The sequence below is a fragment of the Ranitomeya imitator genome, chromosome 6, assembly GCF_032444005.1.
Source record: "Ranitomeya imitator isolate aRanImi1 chromosome 6, aRanImi1.pri, whole genome shotgun sequence".
Taxonomy (NCBI): Eukaryota; Metazoa; Chordata; class Amphibia; order Anura; family Dendrobatidae; genus Ranitomeya; species Ranitomeya imitator.
In genome coordinates this window covers 376,409,625-376,433,407 of record NC_091287.1, presented here as the reverse complement: position 1 = coordinate 376,433,407, position 23,783 = coordinate 376,409,625, and the positions used below count along the sequence as shown (strand labels likewise).

The following is a 23,783-nucleotide window of genomic DNA, read 5'->3' as shown; positions in this document are numbered from 1 at the left end:
TCAATTGAATTGAAGCCCTGCTATTTATAGCACAAGCTATCAAAAACCGCAGCTTCAAATCTCCGAAGAAGACTATTGAAGCAAGTATAAAGTTGAAAAAAAGTTTAAAAAATAAATAAATAAAAGTTCAAGTTGCCCCTCTTTTGCCCCATTCAAAATAAAACAATTTAAAAAAAATACACATTTGGTATCGCTGTGTTTAGAGCCCCATGTTATAGTGCAGATTTTACTGTTATGGTTTGTGTGTGCCATGACCCACTGAGAGTGGACTTTGAGGGGCCTATATATTGCAAATTCCTGAAAGGGGATACCATTTAAAAAACATACCCCTCAAATACTTTAAAACTGTTCATGGGAAAAAATTTTAACCCTTCAGTTGCTATACAGAAATTATTGAAAAGTGAAATGAAAAAATTACACTGCTCAAAAAAATGAAGGGAACACTAATATACCACATCATAGCTACCACTGAATGAAATATTTCAGTTGCAGATCTTTATTCCTTACATAGTGGAATGCATTGAGAATAATAAAACATAAAAATGATCAATGTAAATGAAAATTAATATCTAGTGATGAGCGAGATTTAGTTTGTCGACACAGCTGCATGATTTGCGGGTCCTAGACAGCTCGAATACATGTGGGGATTGCCTGTTAAGCAATCGCCATTACTGATCCACTGCCAAATATGTCATGTGCTCATTGTGAACCTGCTCTCATAGCGAACATAAAAAAATTCACAAAACACAACATGAAGAGAAAACTCACCAAAACTTGTCGAATGACAAATGCACTGGCATTTGACAAGTTTTGGCGAGTTTGCTCTTCATGTTGTGAACCTGCTCATCCCTAAAGAGCACAGAGTGTCAATGTCTCATCTGCCAATCTTGTTGTTCTCTGTTGCCAATTGCCCTGCACTGTGTTGGGCTGTAAGCACAACACCCACTTCTGGACGTCATGACATCATGGAATCTGACCCTTTGAGCAGACATGGATGTTGGTTGCCTGCTGGAGGTCATTTTGCATGGCTCTGGCGCTACTCCTCCAGTGTTTCTCCTTGCACAAAGGAGGAAGTAGGGGTCCTTCTGGGTTTTTGGAATTCTACAGCCCCCTCCACGTCTCCTGGTGTACTGACCTGTCTCCTGGTATGCTCCATGCTCTGGACACGTGCTAACATACTGATGTCCTTCTTGCTACAGCTCTCATTGATGTGCCATCCTGGATGAGCTGCACTACCTGTGCAACTTCTGTTGGCTGTAGACACTGCCTCATGCTTCTGAATCTCTAGGGGTGAGAGCCATGAGAACATGTAAAAGTGACCAAAACAGCCAAAAATGATGAGAACTTGTCTGTGGTCACCCACTGCGGAACTACACCTTTATAGGGGATGTGTTGCAAATTGCCTATCATGTCTGCCCATTGTCTGTTCCATTTGCACAACAGCAGGAGAAATTGGTTCACAATCTGTTCTGCTTCAAGATTGGACAGCTTGATTTCACAGAAGTGTAATTGACTTGGAGCTACATTATGTTGTTTAGGTGTTGCCTTTGTTTTTTTGAGCAGTGTATTCACATTTTACCTCTTAAATCTTGCTATAGCTCCAAACTTCTCACTTTTGAAAGAGGTAACACCAAAAAGTTGACACCACAGTTACCCACTCTGAGTGTTGCAGTACTCCACATGTAGTCAAAAAGTTCTGTTTGGCCAGATGGCAGGACTTGAAACGGAAGGAGCAATATTTGATTTTTGGAACACAAATTGGCTGAAATATATTGTGGGCGACATTTCACATTTGCAGGGCCAATAAGGCGCCCAAACCATTTTTGTCACAAGAGACTCGTACAGAAATTATTTTTTCTAAGTTTTATCTCAAGGATCGTGCCAGACCACCTGAAATCGTCACTTAGGTTCGGGGACGTGTCGCTTCTCAGTGAGAATGCAGTGTCGCTTTGTGATATTGCATCTAAGGATTTCCTATGGTTTCGCTTTAGGTTGCAAATGTTTCCAAATGTATTGGAATTTCTGTCTCCGATATCAAGTTGCATGTAACACATTTGATATAGGCTTTAATGCAAGTCACATGCCAGTTGACTTTTTTTTTTTTTTAATAGTATAATCACAACTCTAAAGTAGTCTCTAGATAGCAAATCGTAAACAAAGTTGCACGTTTAGCGAAGTTTAAGAAGTGCAGATCAACTGTAGCCCCAGGATTAGTCCATAGACTTTGTGTATTTCATGTATTAAATTTTGTAAAGAAATGCAAGAGCGCAATTGGGCCTTATCCACGTAAAAAAAAAAAAAATTTTTTTTGAAGGCAAGGAGAGTGTCGCCAACGCTGCTTGGGTGCCGCTATTACAACACAGCATCACAGCCCGGGGAGAATGAGTGCTGACACTGCGGTAACGGCGCTGGCACAGGAGGTGAGTATAAGCTTTAGCCCGGAGTCACACTACAGCGGATACGGCCGAGTCTCGCAGGTTAAAAACAAGCTCTGGCACCGGCACTTCAGAGCGGAGCGTGCAGCTCCATGTATTGCTATGCGGCCGCACGCTCCGCTCTGGAGTGCCGGTGCCAGAGCTTGGTTTTAACCTGCGAGACTCTGCCGTATCTCGCGGTGTGTGATCCCGGCCTTATAGTTTTATCGGGACCAAACATTTAGTTTGAGAAGGGGTTGTCCTAATAGGTGACAACCCCTTTAAAGGTAGAACCGCTCACCTTTTGAGGTCGTGTGAGACAACACTTCGAGCCTGAAAACCTAATGCAGCTGCTTCCATGAAACAGATGTAAGTTACAGGATTGGAAGTGTTTCTGTGCTCTCTGGAATACAACACAATTAATGGTAAAATAAAATTGTAGGTTTATTTTAAACGCGTTTGAGTCCACCAACTCTCTATTTTTTTTTTTTTTTCGACAACCATACATAAATAACATATACATACTTATGTATGCATTACATTTTGTTGTATGTTAGGAATGTTAAATATTTCTCATAAATATACAATCGAAACTAGAAGTTTACATGCACTATATAAAAAGACAAACATGCATGTTTTTCTCAATATTTGACATGAAATCAGAATAAACATGAGTCAGACTTGTGCAAGTCCACAATTCTCTTCCTGATATCTTGGCTGATTTCTTGAGACTTTACCATGATGCTACACAAAGAAGCAGTGTAATTCAGGTGTGCATTAAAATACATCCACAGGTGTGTCTCTAACTCAATGTTGCCAAAAATACGGAAGCTTCCAAACACATGACGTTATCGTATCGGCAGTCCAGAATCGTCTAAAGGCATAGTAGTAATCTTGGTGTATGTAAACTTTTGACTTTGCAGTAAGTAACAATGCCTTAAAACATATTCTCTCACACATTATTCTGGCAATTGTCAAATATTAATAATTATGGTAATCCTAATTGACCTAACATGGGAAAGGTTTATTCTGGTGTCTTGTCAGATATTGAGAAAAACATAGAAAGGGGGGAAAAGGAAATGAATCCAAAACGATAACTTTGTCATGAATAAAATTGCTTTATTATAAAGTGTAAGGCAAGGGGACAGTGATGACAACAGATTCATCCAACAGTATTAAAAACAAATAGTGCATACGGGACACCAGGACACTGCCTACTGATCCATAGTAACAAATTAGTGCACCACACTAGTGCAACAAATCAGGATAACCTGGTCAATATGGGGCAAAATAAGATGTCATATCAGATTAAGGTGCTCACCAGTCGCAATGTAATCGACCATAGTCTTAAACACACCATATAGTATCACAGTACCACCATAAGCTATATAAAGCGATAATAAATATAAATACATCACCCCAAAGTGAGACCGATCCAGAATCAGCGCAGCGCCTCGGTGTCCGCCCCAACGCGCGTTTCGGAACACCTTCGTCATGGGGCGTATATGGTGTGTTTAAGACTATGGTCGATTACATTGCGACTGGTGAGCACCTTAATCTGATATGACATCTTATTTTGCCCCATATTGACCAGGTTATCCTGATTTGTTGCACTAGTGTGGTGCACTAATTTGTTACTATGGATCAGTAGGCAGTGTCCTGGTGTCCCGTATGCACTATTTGTTTTTAATACTGTTGGATGACTCTGTTGTCATCACTGTCCCCTTGCCTTACACTTTATAATAAAGCAATTTTATTCATGACATAAAGTTATCGTTTTGGATTCATTTCCTTTTCCCCCCTTTCTATATATGCTTAAGATAACTGTCTGGATCCATTATTAGGACAGAGTTAGGTCTACTGGGAATATTTTTATACAGATATCACTCTTGTAATGTACTATTGTTACAATTTTCCCAGATGCTAGGTTATAGACACTATCTGCCCTTGGTTACCCCTATTCTTGTCCATTGAGAAAAACATGCATATGTGTCTTTTTATATAATGTTTGTACACTTCAGTTTCAACTGTATGTGAACTTGTCCAGGTTAAACCATCCACAATTGTCTTCAAGTTTCAAGAAGTGAAAAATGAGTGCTTTTAATCTGGCAAATTCCTTGCATATTCTTATAATCCGTTATTTATTACTGCTGTACCAAGCTGAATTACTTTTGTCTTGCTATTTTGTTCACAGCCCTTTCGATGTTCAAGCTTCATATTTAGAAAATGAAAAATTGCTGTTGCCAAACAGCTGCTCCTCTAGCTTAAGTAACTCCGCAGGAAAAGAAAAAGAGAAATTTGTCCTCAGCTTTAAGGATGATTTGTAAGTCTAAAGTGTTTCACTTGTTAGAGATGAGCATCACTCAACTACTGGCAAACCTATTGAGGTTGTTCAAGATCTAAAAAAAAAAAATAAATAAATAAAATTGTGCACGGAAGAGGATTTAAAAAATCTCACCTTTTTTATATCCTTCATCTTATAGCCTCCATTAGGACGGGGGTATTTAACAATATGTATACAGACCTCAATGCCTCGACCGGCCTCCTCACCCTAGCTTATCCTCATCGGCATATGAATTCCCGCCCAGTCCTGTACAAATTGTGAACAAGCGTTAAACTGGCCTTCTATTTGTGTCCACTGGTCTTCATTATGTGCCGTACATGTCCGTGACTGCTTTAAGCTATCAGCGGTTTTGTGACGCTCATTTAAAGTGACCCTGTCAGCAGGATTGTGCACAGTAACCTACAGACAGTGTCATGTCGGCGCTGATTACTATGATACCTGGGTTGATGACATCCGTTTGTGTTTGTTTTTTTAAACTTTATTTTCAGTTTTGAGTTAGATTTGCCCATGCCTGGGGTGGGCCTGGAGGGGGGTCTTCATGTGGCTCTCTGGTTAGGTATTCCTAATGCAAACTGCTTGACAGGTCACTTTTGAATTTAAAAAAAAAAAAAAAAAGCTTCTGCAGGCAGGTGCCAGCCATGGAACCTACATATTTGCATGTTTAATATGTATTAATAGGTATTCATCAGGCAAACTAGGGGGCAGGTCACTGAGGTATTGGTGACCTCTCAGAAGCCATACATATAAATACCTAATCAGAGCACCACATAAAGAAACACACAGGACGCCCCGGAGCACAGGCATATCATTAACTCAAAACTAAAAATAAAGGTAAAAATACACAAGACTGATTTCATCAACCATAGGTATCATTGTAATCAGTATAACGGCGGCGACCTGACACTGTAGGTTACTATGCATAATCCTGCTGACAGGTTTACTTAAAGCATCAGTGCTGAAACCAACTATTGGTTGCAGCAATTGTGAATATACGACATCTTATCACTGTACATTAGTAAGTTAGATCCAGCAGGGACCACTGGAGTTACAACTCTATTGATGTGTATGTTTAAACAGGTTTCCCCTTTTTCTTGCACTTCTGAATTTTTTTTTTTTTTATGTTTTACATTCTGGAGGCTTCTAAGAGGACTTACTGGCCAGCCTTTGCCCGATTTCAAGATTGCAGACTATAAATTAAATTCAACTGCATAGCAAATGTGGGGAGATTTTGCGAAGTGTTTTTTAATACTAAAGTTTTTGTGCTAGAACTCCTCCCTATCTCTTGGTTCCTCTGTTCATCCTCCTTTAAATGAATGGAAAAAAATTCTGCCTGAGCATTACCGATATTCTTGTCAATAAGGTGTGCCTCTTCACAGACTGATAGTCAGCATTGACAAGAGCAGTGGTAATTTAAAGAATCACTCCCATCAAACTGAACTGTTTAATATATTGCAATCATATTATGTAGCACTGTGTACTCACAATTGCCCATTTTTGCCTTTCTGCCCAGCTAATTCTTCTTTCCCGTTAGATCTATGACAACACATGATTGAAAACTGACTAGCTGAATCTTCTAAGCGCTATATAGAAACAGGAAGTCTCTTTACCTTGCATTTATCATTCTCTTCTTCAATTTCTGACATAGCTTCTCTACCCCTCCCACCTGCCAGGGACTTTTGCAGTGATGAGGTATGCAGGGAAAAGAGACTTCCTGTTTCTATAGTGGGGATAATAAGTATTTGATATACTGACAATTTTGCAAGTTTTCTTACTTGCAAAGAATGGAGAGGTCTGTAATTTTTTTTTTTTATTGTAGGTACACTTTAACTGTGAGATGTAAAATCTAAAAAAAAAAAAAATCCAGAAAATCACTTTGTATTTTTTCATGCAATAAAATGTAATTATTTTATCACATACCAACAGACCTGTTAGTTTTTCTTTACGAAGCCCTCCTACTGCACCTACTACCTGTGTTAACGGCACCTGTTTGACCAGGTCCTTGACATGGTGAGGACATGGTTAATGTCCTGTTCTCTCAGGGTTATTTTTGCTGGCCTCTCTTTGGATCTGGGAGGGGCATTTATACTCACTCCAGACAAGGATTCCCTTTCAGCTTTCAGTTTGTTCCTCTTGTCTGTGTGCCTGACCACTGGAGTTTGCTCTCTTTGCAATAGTTTTCCTTGCTCTCCGTGCTTACTCTGCTTGTTTGTTCTTTTGGATTTCTGACCTCTGGCTTCCCTTCTGACAATCCCCTGTCTCTTCCCTTTCGTACTTCAGGATCTCTTGGTTCTGATCTAAGCTTGTTTGTTTACTCTCCCATGTATATTGTCTCCTCTGCACCCCGGCATCTGGCAACACCCCTGACCACCTCCCTTGCTGCGGTGTGCAGTGCTCCCCGCAGCAGTAATACCCGGGAGTCGTGACAGTCCTCCCGTGTAGTTCAAAAACCTGAAAGGAACTGGGACCACATCCTCAAACAGTCGTTAGTAATGCACTACACCATCAGGAATTAAAATCTTGCAGAGCGCGCAATGTTTCCCTGCTCACACCAGCACATTACCAGGCCTGTTTGAAGTTCGCCAGTGACCATCTGGATGATCCAGAGGAGACATGGGAGAAGGTAATTTAGTTAGATGAGACCAAACTAGAAATTTTTGGTATCGACTCCACTCGCCATGTTTGTAGGAAGAATAAGGATGAGAATAGCCCCCGAACACCTTCCCAACCGTGAAGCATAGTGGAGGAAACCTTGTACTTTGAGGGTGCTTTTCTGCAAATGGGACAGGAGAACTGCACCATATTGAAGGGAGGATGGATGGTGTCATGTATTAAAAGATTTTGGCCAACAACCTGCTTCCTCATTAAGATATTCGTAGCTGGGCCTTTCAGAATGATAATGACCTGAAACACAAAGCCAGGGCAACTGAGGAGTGGCACTGTAAGAAGCATTTATTCAGTCGCCATGACAGCACTAACGAGAGAGGGGATCCGCCCTTCAGGGACAGGAACCCTACAGAGATAAAAGGGCAGCACTTCTCTCCCGCATCAGTTGTTTTCCTGTCCCTGACAGGGGACCCTGCAGACATACCTTATGAAGAAAGGTGAAGATAAAAGATTTTTTTTGCCCGGACCCGACAGACCGGTCCAGGAAGCGGGAGGGCCCCTTCCTCGGTGCTGATCGGAGTGCTGGAAGTGCCACACCACAGAGGGAAGAAGCAGCCTTCAAGGGGAGTGCTGTCTTGAGGTGTCCCATGGAGGCCCTATCTTCCGGGACTGCGCGAGGTACTAGCGTTTTCCTTCCGATGGGGGGCCGTGTGTCTGTTGCGCTAGCGTGGTCGGTGTTTCCAGGCGCGGCGAGGCGCATCGGATATGATGTATGGGAAGCTGGTGTGCTTAACTGGGAGACGATTGACGCGTGACACATGCGCAGTAGGGCCGTGGCGGTAAATATGGCGGCACCCTGTGGAGCAATAAGGTAAAGGGGGCGCTTGGCAGTTCCGATAGCTGAGGGGTTATCAGTGGGTTAAAGGAGCGACGCTCGACACAGCAGGCGGCTGTTAGTACTGGGGGGTACGGTCTCGTGGGGGAGGGGCCTCCCACATACTATGTACCGGGCAGTTCACCAGGATTGGCCTGCTGACCCCATCCAGGGGAGGTACCTGAGCGGGACCAGGCTTTTTAAGGGATCCCTAGGGCCTACTGCATGCTTCTTATCCATTTGGAGATGGAGTCCCAGTCGCTGCAGCAATCTCCGGAGCAGCAGTGTCATTCCTTGGAGGAGCCCCTAGTGACGACTATCCAGTGAAGGTCCAGTGGCAGTAGTCACCCAGAAAAGTAAAGGACCAGTCAGAAACTTAAGCCTGGAAGATCTTCAAGCCGTAAGGATGATGCACCGGCAGTCTACGGTACCACTCAATTACTTTCTAAGGGTAAGTGATCTCCGAGAAAGTTCACTTGGTGATATGTGTCTCCACTTATGTTCCCTCTCTCCTTTCTTATCAGGGAAAGAAACGGTCCACCAAAACTAAACATAGAGAATGTGCTGAATGTGGAGTTCCGTTACCGGACAGCCATGTAAAGAAACTATGTGGTCCTTGTATTCAGCGTTTAATAGCGGAGGAGACACCAGACTTTGTTACCAGCTTGAGACAAATGGTCAGGCAGGAGGTCAGAGGTTCCATCAAATCCCTTTCCCAGGATAGGGAGGGTAGAGGAAGAGAGCCTAGATCCCCAGTTTCAATTGAGGACAGTGATTCAGGGGAGCCAGGATCAGATTCTCTTTTTTTCTTCATCATCTTCTTAGAAACTGAGTCTTGTCATTCATGTTTTTGTTTTGAACGAATAGATTGCCTGGTCAAGGCGGTAAATAATACTATGGGAATTGAAGAAACCCCGTCAGAGAAATGCATGCAGGATGTTATGTCGGAAATCTCGTAGATGCTTTCCGGTGGTGGAAAAGGTGAACTCCCTGATTCTGCGAGAGTGGAAGAAACCTGAGAGAAAGGGTTCTCTTCCGCCATCGTTTAAATGGAGATATCCTTTTGAGGAAGCGGCATCCTCAACATGGGATAAAGCCCCAAAACTTGATGCGGCCATAGCCAAAACTTCCAAGAAATCCTCTTTACCATTTGAGGACTTGGGAACTTTAAAGGACCCGCTGGACAGGAAAGCTGATGTATTCCTTAAAGGGGCTTGGGAAACATCAGCAGAAGCTCTTAGGCCGTCAATTGCAGCCACCTATACGGCACGGTCTATGATGGTGTGGTTGGGTAGTTTGGAGGATCAGCTTAAGAACAAAACTCCGAGAAATGAGTTTTTATCCTCTTTCTATGGTTCAAGGATCGGCAGCTTACCTTGCTGATAGTTCTGCAGATTCGGTGAAGCTGGCGGCTAGATCAGCTGCCCTTTCTAATGCTGCTTGTAGAGCCATATGGCTAAAATGTTGGCCAGGTGACATGCAGGCCAGATCAAAACTGTGCAGTATTCCATGTGAAGGGGCGCATTTGTTCGGGCCAGTTCTAGATGAACTATTGGAAAAAGCAGGGGATAGTAAAAACGTTTCCCTTACTTAGGAAGACCCTCCTACAGACAGGGTACTAATAGAAGATGGTTTGACCGAACAAGATCTAATAGAGAAAGATCCAGATATGACACCAATAGGAAGAAAGGTAGAGGCTACATATTCAACTCCTTTTGGGATAACAGAAAACCACAATGACTGCCAGACCTGGTGGAAGGCAGGCTTTTGGCCTTCTATCCCGCTTGGCTAAAAATCTCTAATAGCCCATGGGTCCTGAACATTATTAAATCAGGACTAAAGTTTGATTTTCAGAACATTCCTATTGATAAATTTCTAATAACATCTGTACGTTCTTCACCTGCAGAACAACTGGCATTAGAGTCTGAGGTCCAGGAACTCCAACAAAAGGGTGTATTGGTGGAAGTTCCTGAAGCACAAAGAGGTAAGGGGTTTTATTCCCCCCCTCTTCTTGATTAGGAAGCCAGACAATTCTTTTCGCACCATCATCAACCTTAAAGGCCTGAATAAATTCTTATGGGTTCAGTCGTTTAAAATGGAGTCTGTAAAAACCGCAATAAAGCTATTGTTTGACAGGTGTTTCATGGTCGTCTTAGATCTTAAAGACACCTATTATCATGTCCCTATACACGCAGACCACCAGCAATATTTAAGGGTAGCAGTCTTATTAGGCGGGACAATTAAACACTTCCAATACAGGGCACTCCCCTTTTGTGTTGCAGTCACTCCTTGTGTGTTCACGAAGATAATGGTGGAGGTCACGGCACATCTTCGTGAACAGGATATTCTAGTGGTTCCGTATCTGGATGATCTATTGATAATAGGGAACTCAGAATCACACTGCTCGGCCCAACCAGCAAAAGTAATTGCAGCCTTACAAAGGTTGGGATGGATTATTAATTTTAAAAAATCACGGTTACAGCCCATAAGAGTTCAAGAATTCCTGGGTTTCATCTTAGACTCCAGGTTGCGGGAATGCCGTCTACCAGATATGAAGGTAGACAAGATTCAACAGCAAATACTCAAGGCTGTTTGCTCCTCTTAATGTTACTGATGGATTGCTATGTCACTGTTGGGCTCACTCACGTCTTGTATCCCGGCGGTTCTTTGGGCCCAGTACCACACCAGAGTCCTACAGTGGGATATATTGTGCAATACTTGTCAGTTAGAGGGCCACCTTGATAGTACCTTTTCCTTGTCTGATGCCTCTATACAATCCTTACGTTGGTAGTTACACACACCAAACCTGCGGACAGGTGTCCCCTGGATAAGCCATTTATCTCGTGTGGTGACCACAGATGCTAGCCCCAGGGGATGGGGAGCACATATGGGAAATATGTGGGTCCAGGGGGGTGGTCACATTCTGAACAAAGTTTCTCCTCCAACCTTAAAGAGTTATTGGCGGTAGAACGAGCTCTGAGTTATTTCCTTATGTCCTTGCAGGGCCATCACGTCAGGCTATTCTCAGATAACCGTAGCTTATATTAATCATCAGGGGGGAACCCGATCCAGATCTTTAATGGAAGTGGCGGGTCGTATCGTGCAAATAGCCGAAACTCATCTACGGTCGCTCCTCTTCAAATAAAAGGAAGGCACAACATCATGGCCGATTATCTAAGTCGTTTGAAACTCAGGCAAGGAGATTGGGTTCTCAATCAGACAGTCTTCAACCAGATCACACTTCTATGGGGGTGCCCAGATCTAGACCTCTTCACCAGCAAAGAGAACAGAGAGTCACCGGTTTTGCTCCCTAAACCCCAGGGACAATCCGTATGCGGTGGATGCCCTCCAAATTCCATGGCATTTCAATATGGCCTATGCTTTTCTTCCATTGAACTTAATCCCAATTGTTCTGAGGAAGATACGGGAGGACAGAGCTCGGGTAATCCTAATAGCGCCGTTCTGGCCCAGGAGGCCGTGGTTTCCGTGGCTGAGGAAAATGTTCATTTCTCAGCCTTGGATTCTCCCAGAACTCTCAGACCTCCTCTCCCAGGGTCCAATTCTCCATCCACGAGTGTCCAATTTACATCTGGCGGTGTGGAATTTGAGGGGACATTATTGAAAAAGAAGGGGTTTTCACAAGGACTGATTAATACTTCATTAAAAAGCAGGAAGGTTTCCACGACAAATATTTGTTCGAGTCTGGAAAAAATTCTTGACTGTTTCAGGATCAGAGATTGGTCAAAAAGTCAGTATTGCTAAGATTCTGGAGTTCCTGCAAAGAGATCTTGAGATAGGGCTAGCTACAAGCACCCTTAGAGTCCATGTATCAGCTTTAGGGGCATTATACAATTGTAATTTAGCTAACAATTACTGGATTGCTAGATTCATCAAAGCAGTGGCTAGGTCGAGACCCATTGTTAAGAAAAAAATCTAGCCCCGTGGGACTTAAACTTGGTACTTACAGCTTTGACTTAAGCCCCCTTTGAGCCTATAGAATCTGCTCCTATAAAAGTCCTGTCCTTAAAAACAGCTCTTTTAATTGCTCACATCAGCAAGAAGAGTTAGTGACCTACAAGCCCTCTCTAGACAGCCTCCGTACATTCAGTTTAGAGACGATAGGGTAGTCTTAAGAACTGATCCCCTTTACCTTCCAAAGGTAGCGTCAAAGATCCACAGACTTCAGGAAATAAATCTCCCCACTTTTTGTCCTAATCGTAAAAATCAAAAAGAACTTAAACTCCATTCATTAGATGTAAAAAAATGTCTACTCAGGTATATAACTTTAACAGACCCTGGAAAAAGAATTTTTTGTTCGTATCCTTTCAGGGAGTCAGGAAAGGTTTTAGGGTGTCCAAAAGCACCTTAGGTAGATGGATTAGGGAAGGGATTTCTTTGGCTTATTCAGCAGGTGGCCTAGAAGTCCAGGAAGGCATAAGAGCTCATTCCACTCGGGCCATAGCGACATCCTGGGCGGAAAGGTCGGAAGTGTCGATTAAAGATATATGTAAGGCGGCCACATGGTCATCTCCATCTACTTTCTTTAAGCATTATAGATTAGATCTGGGTGGCTCCAACAATCTCACGTTTGGTAGAAGGGTGCTGGAAGCAGTAGTCCCTCCCTAAGACTCTTTTCTCTGTAAATCTCTTGTTAGTGCTGTCATGGCGACTGAATAAATACTCAAGCTACTTACCGGTAGCGGTGTTTTTCAGGAGCCCATGACAGCACTCCTATATTCCCTCCCTTTATGCTGACATGGCTTATCACCACTTACTTATATCAATTTTTTAAGTTTAGTCACAGGGTGAAATGTGTAGATTATTTATGTGCTACTAACCAAGGAGGTCCTCTCATGCTCTGTAATCCAACTGATGCGGGAGAGAGGTGCCGCCCTTTTATCTCTGTAGGTTTCCTGTCCCTGAAGGGCGGATACCCTCTCTCGTTAGTGCTGTCATGGGCTCCTAAAAAACACCGCTACCGGTAAGTAGCTTGAGTATTTCAAGGTCCTGGAGTGGCCTAGCCAGTTTCCAGACCTGAACCCAATAGAAAATCTTTAGAGGGTGCGGAAACTCAATGTTGCCTAGAGACAGCCCCGAAACATGAAAGATCTGGAGAAGATCTATATGGAGGAGTGGGTCAAAATCCCTGTTGTACTGTGTGCAACCTTGGTCAAGAACTGCAGGAAACGTCTGACCTCTGTAACTACTAAAAAGAAAGGTTTCTATACTAAATATGAAGTTCTGTTTTTCTATTGTTTCAAATACTTATTTCGTGCAATAAAATGCAAATTAATTATGTAAAACAATGCAATCTGATTTTTCTGGATTTTTTTCAATATTCTGTCTATAACAGTTGAAGTGTGCCTACAATAAAAATTACAGACCTCTCCCTTCTTTGTAGGTGGGAAAACTTGAAATATCTGCAGTATATCAAATACTTATTTCCACCACTAAGTGTAGAACTTCGAAGGATTCAGTTTTTAACCCCTTTACCCCCAAGGGTTGTTTGCATGTTAATGACCAGGTCAATTTTTGCAATTCTGACCACTGTCGCTTTATGAGGTTATAACTCTGGAACGCTTCCATGGATCCCTGTGATTCTGACACTGTTTTCTCGTGACATAATGTACCTCATGATAGTGGTAAAATTTCTTTGATATTACTTGCGTTTATTTGTGTAAGAAATAGAAATTTGGTGAAAATGTAGCAATTTTCCAACTTTGAATTTTCATGCCCTTAAATCAGAGATTTGTCACTCAAAATGTCACTTTGAGGGGTCTATATGATAGAAAATACCCAAAAGTGACACCATTCTAAAAACTGCACTCCTTAAGGCGCTCAAAACAACATTCAAGAAGTTTATTAATCCTTCAGGTGCTTCACAGGAATTTTTGGAATGTTTTTAAATGAAAAAATGAACATTTAAATTTTTTTCACAAAAAATTTACTTCAGATCTAATTTGTTTTATTTTACCAAGGGTAACAGGAGAAATTGGACCCCAAAAGTTGTTTTGCAATTTGTCCCCATTTTACGAATTACACCTCTCAATGAGTTCATCTAGGGGTGCAGTGACCATATTGACACCATGGGTGTGTCACAGAATTATACCATTGGACATCCATGCAGAGAGACTCGGGAGGAACAGAGCACTATTTGCCTATTCAAGTGAATGGGTCTGTGCACGTCAGTGTGTGTCCACGGATCGTGTGTCCGTGGGCAAAACACACTGACATGTCAGTTTTTTAATGTCAGCACGGGCCACAAAACATCCAGAACACGTGCATACACATAACACACATGGATGTCATCCATGTGACACGCTTAGGCGCCAGGGAAGAAGCGTTACAGTAAACGCTGTTCCCTAGCACCTGATGCTGAACACGACTCTCCTCATTCTCCGCTTCTTTGCTGGCGATTGGCATAAGCAGAGGAGAATGATGAGAGCCATGTTCAGCATCTGGCGTCAGGGAACAGTGCTTGCTGTAATGCTTCTTCCCTGGCGCCCGTGTGCCGCAAGTATTACACGCACGGACACTATCTCCAGTACCGGAAATATCAGGACGTGTGAAAGAGGCGTTATAGCCGGTTTTTGTTTGGCTGCTGTCACACAGTAAGGCGATGTGCACACGTTGCGGTTTTTACCGCGGAACCGGAGCGATTTTGATGCTGCGGGTCCGCAGCAGATTCCATTGCGTTTACAGTAAACATGTAAACCTATGGAAACCGCAATCTGCTGTGCACATGCTGCGGGAAAAACCACACAGAAACGCAGCGGTTTACAATCCGCAGCATATCACTTCTTTTGTGCAGAATCGCAGCGATTCTGCACACCTAGAAATGCTTTGATCCGCTTACTTCCCGCATGGGGCTATGCCCACCATGCGGGAAGTAAGCAGATAATGTGCGGTTGCTACCTGGGGTGGAGGAGAGGAGACTCTCCTCCAGGCCCTGGGAACCATATTTGTGTAAAAAAAAAGAAAAGAATTAAAATAAAAGATAATGATATACTCACCTCTGTGCTGCACGCGGCCGTTCGGTCTCAGGGTTGCTATGCGAGCAGGGTCTGTGATGACGTCGTGGTCACATGACCATGACGTCACGAAGGTCCTTCTCGCATAGCATCTTTGGAACCGGACCGCCGCGTGCAGCCCCGAGGAGATAGGGACGTCAGAGGGTGAGTATAACCATTTTTTAAAATTATTTTTAACATTACTATTGATGCTGCATATGCAGCATCAATAGTAAAACAAGTGCAGGAGTAACCCGCAGCGGAAACCGCAAGACAAACCGTGATAAATCTGCAGGGATAACCGCAGCGGTTTTCCCTGCAGATTTATCAAATCCGCTGCGGGAGAACCCGGGAGAACCCGCAGAGGACCCTGCCTACATGTGCACATAACCTAAGGCTATGTGCACACGTCAGGATTTTTTGCAGAAATTTCCTGAACAAAATCATATATCTTGGTACCGTGTTAGCCAGTAGGTAGAAAAATATTTAGAATTGAGTCCTCAGTGGTTGATACCTTTTAATGGCTAACTGAAAAGATGGTAAAAAATTGCAAGCTTTCGAGACTACACAGGTCTCTGTGGGGGAGACAGGGCAAAAGCTTAGAACAAGAATGAACTCTCATCGCCATACAATAAGAGAAAAAAGAATGGATCTACCTGTGGCAATACATTTTATCTTACCCCCATGACTGCACCACAGAGAGAGAGAGGGATCCGCCCTCAGGGACAGAAAACCCACAGGTTAAAAAGGTGGGACCTCTCCTCCACCTCAGTTCGGTTTCCTGTCCCTGATGGGGAACCCACAGCTTACCGCAACCAGGATTCCGGGGACCATCGGGCCGAGTTCAGGCAGCGGGGGGCCCTGCCGCGGTCGTGGATATTCTCCCCGAAGGCACTTTCCGGGACCGGCGGGTCCTGTGTGGTATGTGAGGGGAGGAGGCAGTGAAGAGGATCAAGTCTGCCTCCTCCTTTGTCCTTTCGCAAGGCCGGTAATAGGTAGCGGCGGCTACCTGGGGTTAAACCGCCGGTCTGGAGCCCAGGAGGAAGGTGACGGCGGTCACCGATGGGAGCCACTGGCATAGGAGGCAGAGGCCGCCGCGATCCCCTCCGTCCCTCCTAGAGGCCGGGAACGGTAATGCGCGCGCGAAGTCCAGGGCATCTTTCTGCGCAGGCGCTGGGGTCACTTCCGGGGCGGCACAGGGTATCTCTGGGTAGACCGGATGTTGCCTTGCGCCGCTCACCGGAGATAAAAGCAGCGGAGGAACAGAACACCGCTGCTCAAATTGTGCCATCATGTGTGGAAGAGAGCAGTCGGTGGAGGATACTCCGCAATCCCAGCTGGGAGAAGACCCGCAGGAGAGCCGGCACGAGCGGAAGAAACAAATGAAGGATCAACCCACACAGCCCCGCAGCTCAGGATCCCAGCACAGCAGAGGCTCTATTGGATCCAGGATGAAAACAACGGTTCAAGTCGAGGAGGCATCCCCAAGACCAGAACCGGTATCTTCCTCACGTTAGGAGGGTGAGTGACCTTCGTGAATGTTTAGGTTCTAAATAGGGGCTTTTTATTTTTCCTAGGGGAAGAAATGCCAGACAAAGTTAAAGCATAGTGTGCCCGCTCTGCTCGGCAGATCTACCAGCTGCATGGGCAAAAAAGCTCTGTGCCCTATGTATAGAGAGCACCATAAATGAGGAGACCCCAAGATTTGCATCTGAGCTAAAAGATCTAATTAAATCCCAAGTTGAAGAGGCTCTAAAGGGAGTAAAAAGCCAAAAGAGGAAACGGATAAACAAATCCCCAGATTACAGCTCTAGCGAGGAAGATAGTGTACATTATAGCTCAGAGAGTTCGGCATCTTCATCGTCATCATCCTCCGCATCCTCAGAAGGCGGCCGCAACGGTTTTCCAATTGAAGAAACAGATGCGTTAGTTAAAATGGTTAGGACATCCATGGGTCTGGCAGACACTCGGGCCACAAAAAAAAACGCTGAAGACCTTATGTTTAGTGGCCTAGTACAAAAGAAACATAGGGTTTTCCGTTAAATGAAAAAATTCAGGCCCTAATAAAAAAAGGAATGCAAGAGGCCAGATAAAGTCCTGTTGACCCCCCAAACGGAAATATCCGTTCGATGACCTAGCTTGTGCTTCATGGGGAAAATGTTGTGAATTCCGCTCTTGGGCTCCCTCCGGTGGTTGTACGTGGCACTTTTGTGAGTTCTGCTCTTGGGCTCCCTCCTGTGGTTTTAAGTGGTATGGCTGCTCCTTGGATTTAGCTGTCAGCAGCTGCTTCCACTGATTGTCTGTTCTGCTCGGCTATTTAGCCTGGCTCTTTCCTTCAGCTTGTGCCACTTGTCAATGGTTCCTGGTTGGATTCACATCTCTTTGGATTTTCCCTGTTATCCTGACCAGTTCAGCAAAGCTAAGTCCTTGCTTGTTCTTTTCTGTCCACAGGTTGTGGACTTATCCGTTCTGTGCTTTCTATGTTTGTCCAGCTTGTCAGTATGAATTAATTCAGTGATGCTGGAAGCTCTGGGAAGCAGATTTATCCTCCACACCTTTAGTCAGGTGTGGAGATTTTTGTAAACTCTGCGTGGATTTTTTGTAGTGTTTTATACTGACCGCACAGTATTCCATCCTGTCCTATCTATCAAGCTAGACTGGCCTCCTGTGCTCATCCTGGTTTCATTCTGTGTATGTCTTTTCCCTCTCCACTCAGTCATTACTTGTGGGGGGCTATCTATCCTTTGGGGATTTTCTCTGAGGCAAGATAGTTTTCCTGTTTCTATCTTTAGGGGTAGTTAGTTCTCAGGCTGTAACGAGGTGCCTAGGGAGTGACAGGAGCATCCCACAGCTACTTCTAGTGTTGTATTGAGTTTATGGACTGTGGTCAGTACAGGTACCACTTCCTTCAGAGCTCGTCCCATGTTGCTCCTAAACCACCAGATCATAACAGGGAAAGCACCGAAGTTGGATGTCGTGATTGCAAAGGCTTCCAAAAAATTTGCTTTGCCTTTTGAGGATATGGGGACCCTCAAGGACCCTATGGATAAGAGGGCGGATGGATTTTTAAAAGGATCCTGGGAAGCCGTTAGCAGAGGGTTAAAACCCGGGATAGCCGCTACATGCACAGCCAGAGCTCTAATGGTCTGGCTGGATCATTTGGAAACACAATTGAAAAATAAAACAGCAAGAGAGTCTATATTGGACTCTGAATCAGTCATGAGGGGAGCTGCAGCATATCTAGCAGACGCTTCCATAGACTCAGGCTGACAGCAAGGTCAGCATCATTCTCAAATGCGACCAGGAGAGCACTATGGCTAAAGAGTTGGCCGGGTGACTTGCAAACAAAAGCAAAGCTGTGTTCCATACCATGCGAAGGGGAATTCTTGTTTGGGCCTACCCTGGATAATATCCTAGAAAAAGCCGCAGATAAGAAAAAAGCTTTTCCAGGATTTCCCAACCAATCCTATAGGCGGCCCTTTCGAGGGAGGAAATTTATGCGAAGGCGCCCCCCAAAAAATCAAAAGATGGCTGGGAAGATAAAAAATTTAGAAGGGGAGGCTTCATGTTCAACAAGCCAGATAACAAAAAACATCCACAATGAAGGTACGCCCCAGGTAGGAGGGAGACCGACATGCTTTCTCCAAGCTTGGGAAAAAATATCAGGGAGCAACTGGACTTTAAACATAATAAAGAACGGCTTGAGGCTGAAATTTCATACAAGGCCACACCATCAATTCGTTATAACACCGCAAAGGAAGTCCGAGACCGAACAGCTGAGCATCCAGAAAAGTCCACAATCTCCTAACAAAGAATGTCCTCCAGGAAGTCCCACAACAAGAAGCAACAGGTTTTTACTCTCCTCTTTCTTCGGACGAAGCCGGACGGGACTTTCAGAGTAATAATAAACCTGAAGAGGTTAAACAAATACCTAGTAACAGAAAGTTTCAAAATGGAAACAATAAAGTCATGTGTCAGAACCCTTCATCCGTCTTGTTTCATGACAGTCATAGACTTGAAAGACGCATACTACCATGTGCCGATCCATCCAGATTTTCAAAAATATCTCAGGGTGGCAGTGATGATGCATGGAGAGCTGAAACACTACCAATACAGAGCGCTTCCATTAGGCCTTGCCATAGCCCCGAGGGTATTCACAAAACTAATGGCAGAAGTAATGGCCCACATAAGTGAGCAAGATGTATTGATTGACCCTTATCTGGACGACCTCCTAGTGATGGGCAGATCTCATCTCCATTGCAGTCAGCAGCTAGACAAAGTAGTGGCAGCCCTATCAAACCTAGGGTGGTTATTGAATCTGGAAAAATCCAGAATTATCCCAACTCAGATACAACAGTATTTGGGGATAACAATAGATTCAATAAAACAAGAATGTCGTCTTCCAGAAGTGAAAGTGTCCAACATGATAAAACTAGTGGACAATTTAAGACATTCCCCAGTGGTTACTTTGAGGAAAGCCATGTCCATACAATGTTCAATGACTGCCTGCATTCCGGCGGTCCAATGGGCTCATGGTCATTCCAGAGAACTACAGTGGGAAATATTGGAAGCAGAATACCGCTCAAAGGGAGATTTACAGAAGCGGTTAAAAATATCTTCTCAAACAATAGCCTCTTTAGTTTGGTGGACAGTCCCGGCCAATCTCAAAAAAGGAGTACCATGGGTATGGCCAGTTTCAATAATCCTGACCACAGATGCAAGCCCATGGGGTTGGGGAGCTCACCTAAAAGACCAAGTGGCTCAAGGTCCATGGTTAGGGGAAGAAAATCTCCTCACTTCAAATATGAAAGAGCTATTAGCTGTAAAGTATGCCCTCAACCACTTTCTAACCTCCCTCCATTCCCATCATGTGAGAGTTCTGACGGTCAACAGGGTAGTAGTTGCGTATTTGAATCATCAGGGGGGAACAAGGTCACAACCTCTGATGAAAGTGACGAAGTCTATTCTGTCACAAGCAGAAGCCAACCTGTTCTCCCTGTTAGCCCTTCACATCAAAGGGACAGAAAATCAAAAAGCAGATTTTTTAAGCAGAACACAACTAAAACAGGGGAATGGGAGTTAAACCAGGAGATATTCAATCTCATAGTAGATCGTTGGGGGGCCCCGGATATAGATCTGTTCGCGAACAGTCAAAACCGGAAAACTCAGGCATTCTGCTCAATAGATCCAAGGGGGAATCCAGTGACCCTGGACGCCTTTCTAATTCCCTGGGACTTCCAACTGGCTTACGCCTTTCCTCCATTAGCTATAGTACCACTAGTTCTAAAAAAGATCAGGGAGGACAGAGCACGAGTAATAATGATAGCCCCGTTTTGGCCAAAAAGAACATGGTTCCCATGGCTGCGTCTAATGTCCATATCAGAGCCTTGGGTTCTCCCAGATATTCCAAATCTCCTGTACCAGGGACCAATAAACCATCCACAAATAAAAAATTTGCACATGACAGCATGGAATTTGAGAGGGAACTTTTAACTGGGAGGGGGTTCTCTCCAAATCTAGTTTCAACACTATTGGCCAGTAGAAAGCCGGTAACCACGAGGGCATATGGCAAAGTCTGGAAAAAATTCCTCTCTAGTTCTGGTGTCAGTTTATCGGAAGAGATCCCAATTCCGGAGATTTTGGAGTTCCTCCAAAAAGGGCTAGAAAAAGGCTTGGCAACTAGTACCCTGAAAGTCCAAATCGCAGCTATAGGGGCCCTTTACAACCAAGACCTGGCAGGGAACCACTGGGTAAAAAGGTTCATTAGGGCTTCATCCAGATCTAGACCCATTATACATGACACCTCTCCTCCCTGGGATCTGAATCTGGTGCTTTCAGCACTAACTAAGGCGCCTTTTGAACCCTTATCACAAGCACCCCTAAAGATAATTTCCCTGAAAACTTGTCTACTAGTAGCAGTGACCTCAGCCCGTAGGATCAGTGACTTACAGGCTTTATCTGCCTAACCACCTCTAACCCAAATATTAGAAGACAGAGTAGTCTTCCGAACCGATCCAGCCTACCTTCCTAAAGTGGCGTCAAAATTTCATAGAAACCAAGAAATATCCTTACCATCCTTTTGTCCAAACCCCATAAATGAAAAAGAAAGGACACTGCAAACTCTAGATGTGAAAAGGTGTCTGACCCATTATATATCAGCCACGAGGGAGTGTAGGAAAGGGAGGGCTCTGTGTCTGTTTTCAGTGGCCAAACAAGGGGCAGAAAGCATCAAAAGCCACGTTGGCAAGATGGGTAAGGGACGCCATCACCCTGTCATACACCTCATCTGAGGAAGAGGTTCCAGACACAATAAAGGCTCACTCGACCAGATCGGTGTCAACTTCTTGGGCAGAGCGGGCTGGAGCATCTATTGACCAGATATGTAGAGCAGCCACTTGGTCTTCACCTTCTACTTTTTTCAAGCACTACCAACTTGACCCATCTTCCTCTTCAGACTTAACCTTCGGTAGAAGGGTGCTGGAGGCAGTAATCCCACCCTAAATATATTCTATGAAATTCTCTCCGTGGTGCCGTCATGGGGGTAAGAGAATATCGTAGTTACTCACCGATAACGGTATTTCTCTGATCCCATGATGGCACCCGTATATTCCCTCCCTTTCATGTGTGGGTGTGCACACCACTAATATTTAGTCACGAGGTGTCAAAAAAGTAAAAAATAAATAAATAAATATATATATATATATATATATATATATATATATATATATATATATATATATATATATATATATATTTTTTAGTTAGTCATGGCCAAAGGTATTGACACCCCTGCAATTCTGTCAGATAATACTCAGTTTCTTCCTGAAAATGATTGCAATCACAGATTCTTTGGTATTATCTTCATTTAATTTGTCTTAAATGAAAAAACACAAGAGAATGAAGCAAAAGGCAAAACATTGATTATTTCACACAAAACTCCAAAAATGGGCCAGACAAAAGTATTGGCACCCTCAGCCTAATACTTTGTTGCACAACCTTTAGCCAAAATAATTGCGACCAACCGCTTCCAGTAACCATCAATGAGTTTGTTACAATGCTCTGCTGGAATTTTAGACCATTCTTCTTTGGCAAACTGCTCCAGGTCCCTGATATTTGAAGGGTGCCTTCTCCAAACTGCCGTTTTTAGATCTCTCCACAGGTGTTCTATGGGATTCTGGTCTGGACTCATTGCTGGCCACCTTAGAAGTCTCCAGTGCTTTCTCTCAAACCATTTTCTAGTGCTTTTTGAAGTGTGTTTTGGGTCATTGTCCTGCTGGAAGACCCACGACCTCTGAGGGAGACCCAGCTTTCTGACACTGGGCCCTACATTATGCTGCAAAATTTTGTTGGTAGTCTTCAGACTTCATAATGCCATGCACACGGTCAAGCAGTCCAGTGCCAGAGGCTGCAAAGCAACCCCAAAACATCAGGGAACCTCCGTCATGTTTGACTATAGGGACCGTGTTCTTTTCTTTGAATGCCTCTTTTTTCTCTTGTAAAGTCTATGTTGATGCCTTTGCCCAAAAAGCTCTACTTTTGTCTCATCTGACCAGAGAACATTCTTCCAAAACGTTTTAGGCTTTTCAGGTAAGTTTTGGCAAACTCCAGCCTGGCCTTTTTATGTCTCGCGGTAAGAAGTGGGGTCTTCATGGGTCTCCTACCATACAGTCCCTTTTCATTCAGATGCCGATAGATAGTACGGGTTGACACTGTTGTACCCTCGGACTGCAGGGCAGCTTGAACTTGTTTGGATGTTAGTCTAGGTTCTTTATCCAACATCCGCACAATCTTGCGTTGAAATCTGTCAATTTTTCTTTACCATCCACATCTAGGGAGGTTAGCCACAGTGCCATGGGCTTTAAACTTCTTCATGACACTGCGCACGGTATACACAGGAACATTCAGGTCTTTGGAGGTGGACTTGTAGCCTTGATATTGCTCATGCTTCCTCACAATTTGGTTTCTCAAGTCCTCAGACAGTTTTTTGGTCTTCTTTCTTTTCTCCATGCTCAATGTGGTACACACAAGGACACAGGACAGAGGTTGAGTCAACTTTAATCCATGTCAACTGGCTGCAAGTGTGATTTAGCTATTGCCAACACCTGTTAGGTGCCACAGGTAAGTTACAGGTGCTGTTAATTACACAAATTAGGGAAGCATCACATGATTTTTCGAACGGTGCCAATACTTTTGTCCACCCCCTTTTTTATGTTTGGTGTGGAATTATATCCAATTTGGCTTTAGGACAATTCTTTGTGTTTTTTCATTTACGACAAATTAAATGAAGATAATAATACCAAAGAATTTGTGATTGCAATCATTTTCAGGAAGAAACTGAGTTTTATCTGACAGAATTGCAGGGGTGTCAATACTTTTGGCCATGACTGTATGTGTGTGTGTGTATATATATATATATATATATATATATATATATATATATATATATATATATATATATATATATATATATATATATATATATATATATATATTTATATAAATTTATTTTTTTCCTTTTTTGACACCTCGTGACTAAA

The 23,783-nt window shown here is 43.6% G+C and overlaps 1 protein-coding gene across 1 annotated transcript in view; it reads left to right on the top strand.

The window, feature by feature from the left end:
• CEP192 (centrosomal protein 192) overlaps positions 1-23,783 on the top strand; it is a 310,915-nt gene that overhangs the window by 32,660 nt on the left and 254,472 nt on the right. The window contains exon 3 of the mRNA XM_069731008.1: positions 4,609-4,737. Coding sequence (XP_069587109.1) covers positions 4,609-4,737 — 129 coding nt within the window. The remainder of the gene's footprint in view (positions 1-4,608; positions 4,738-23,783) is intronic.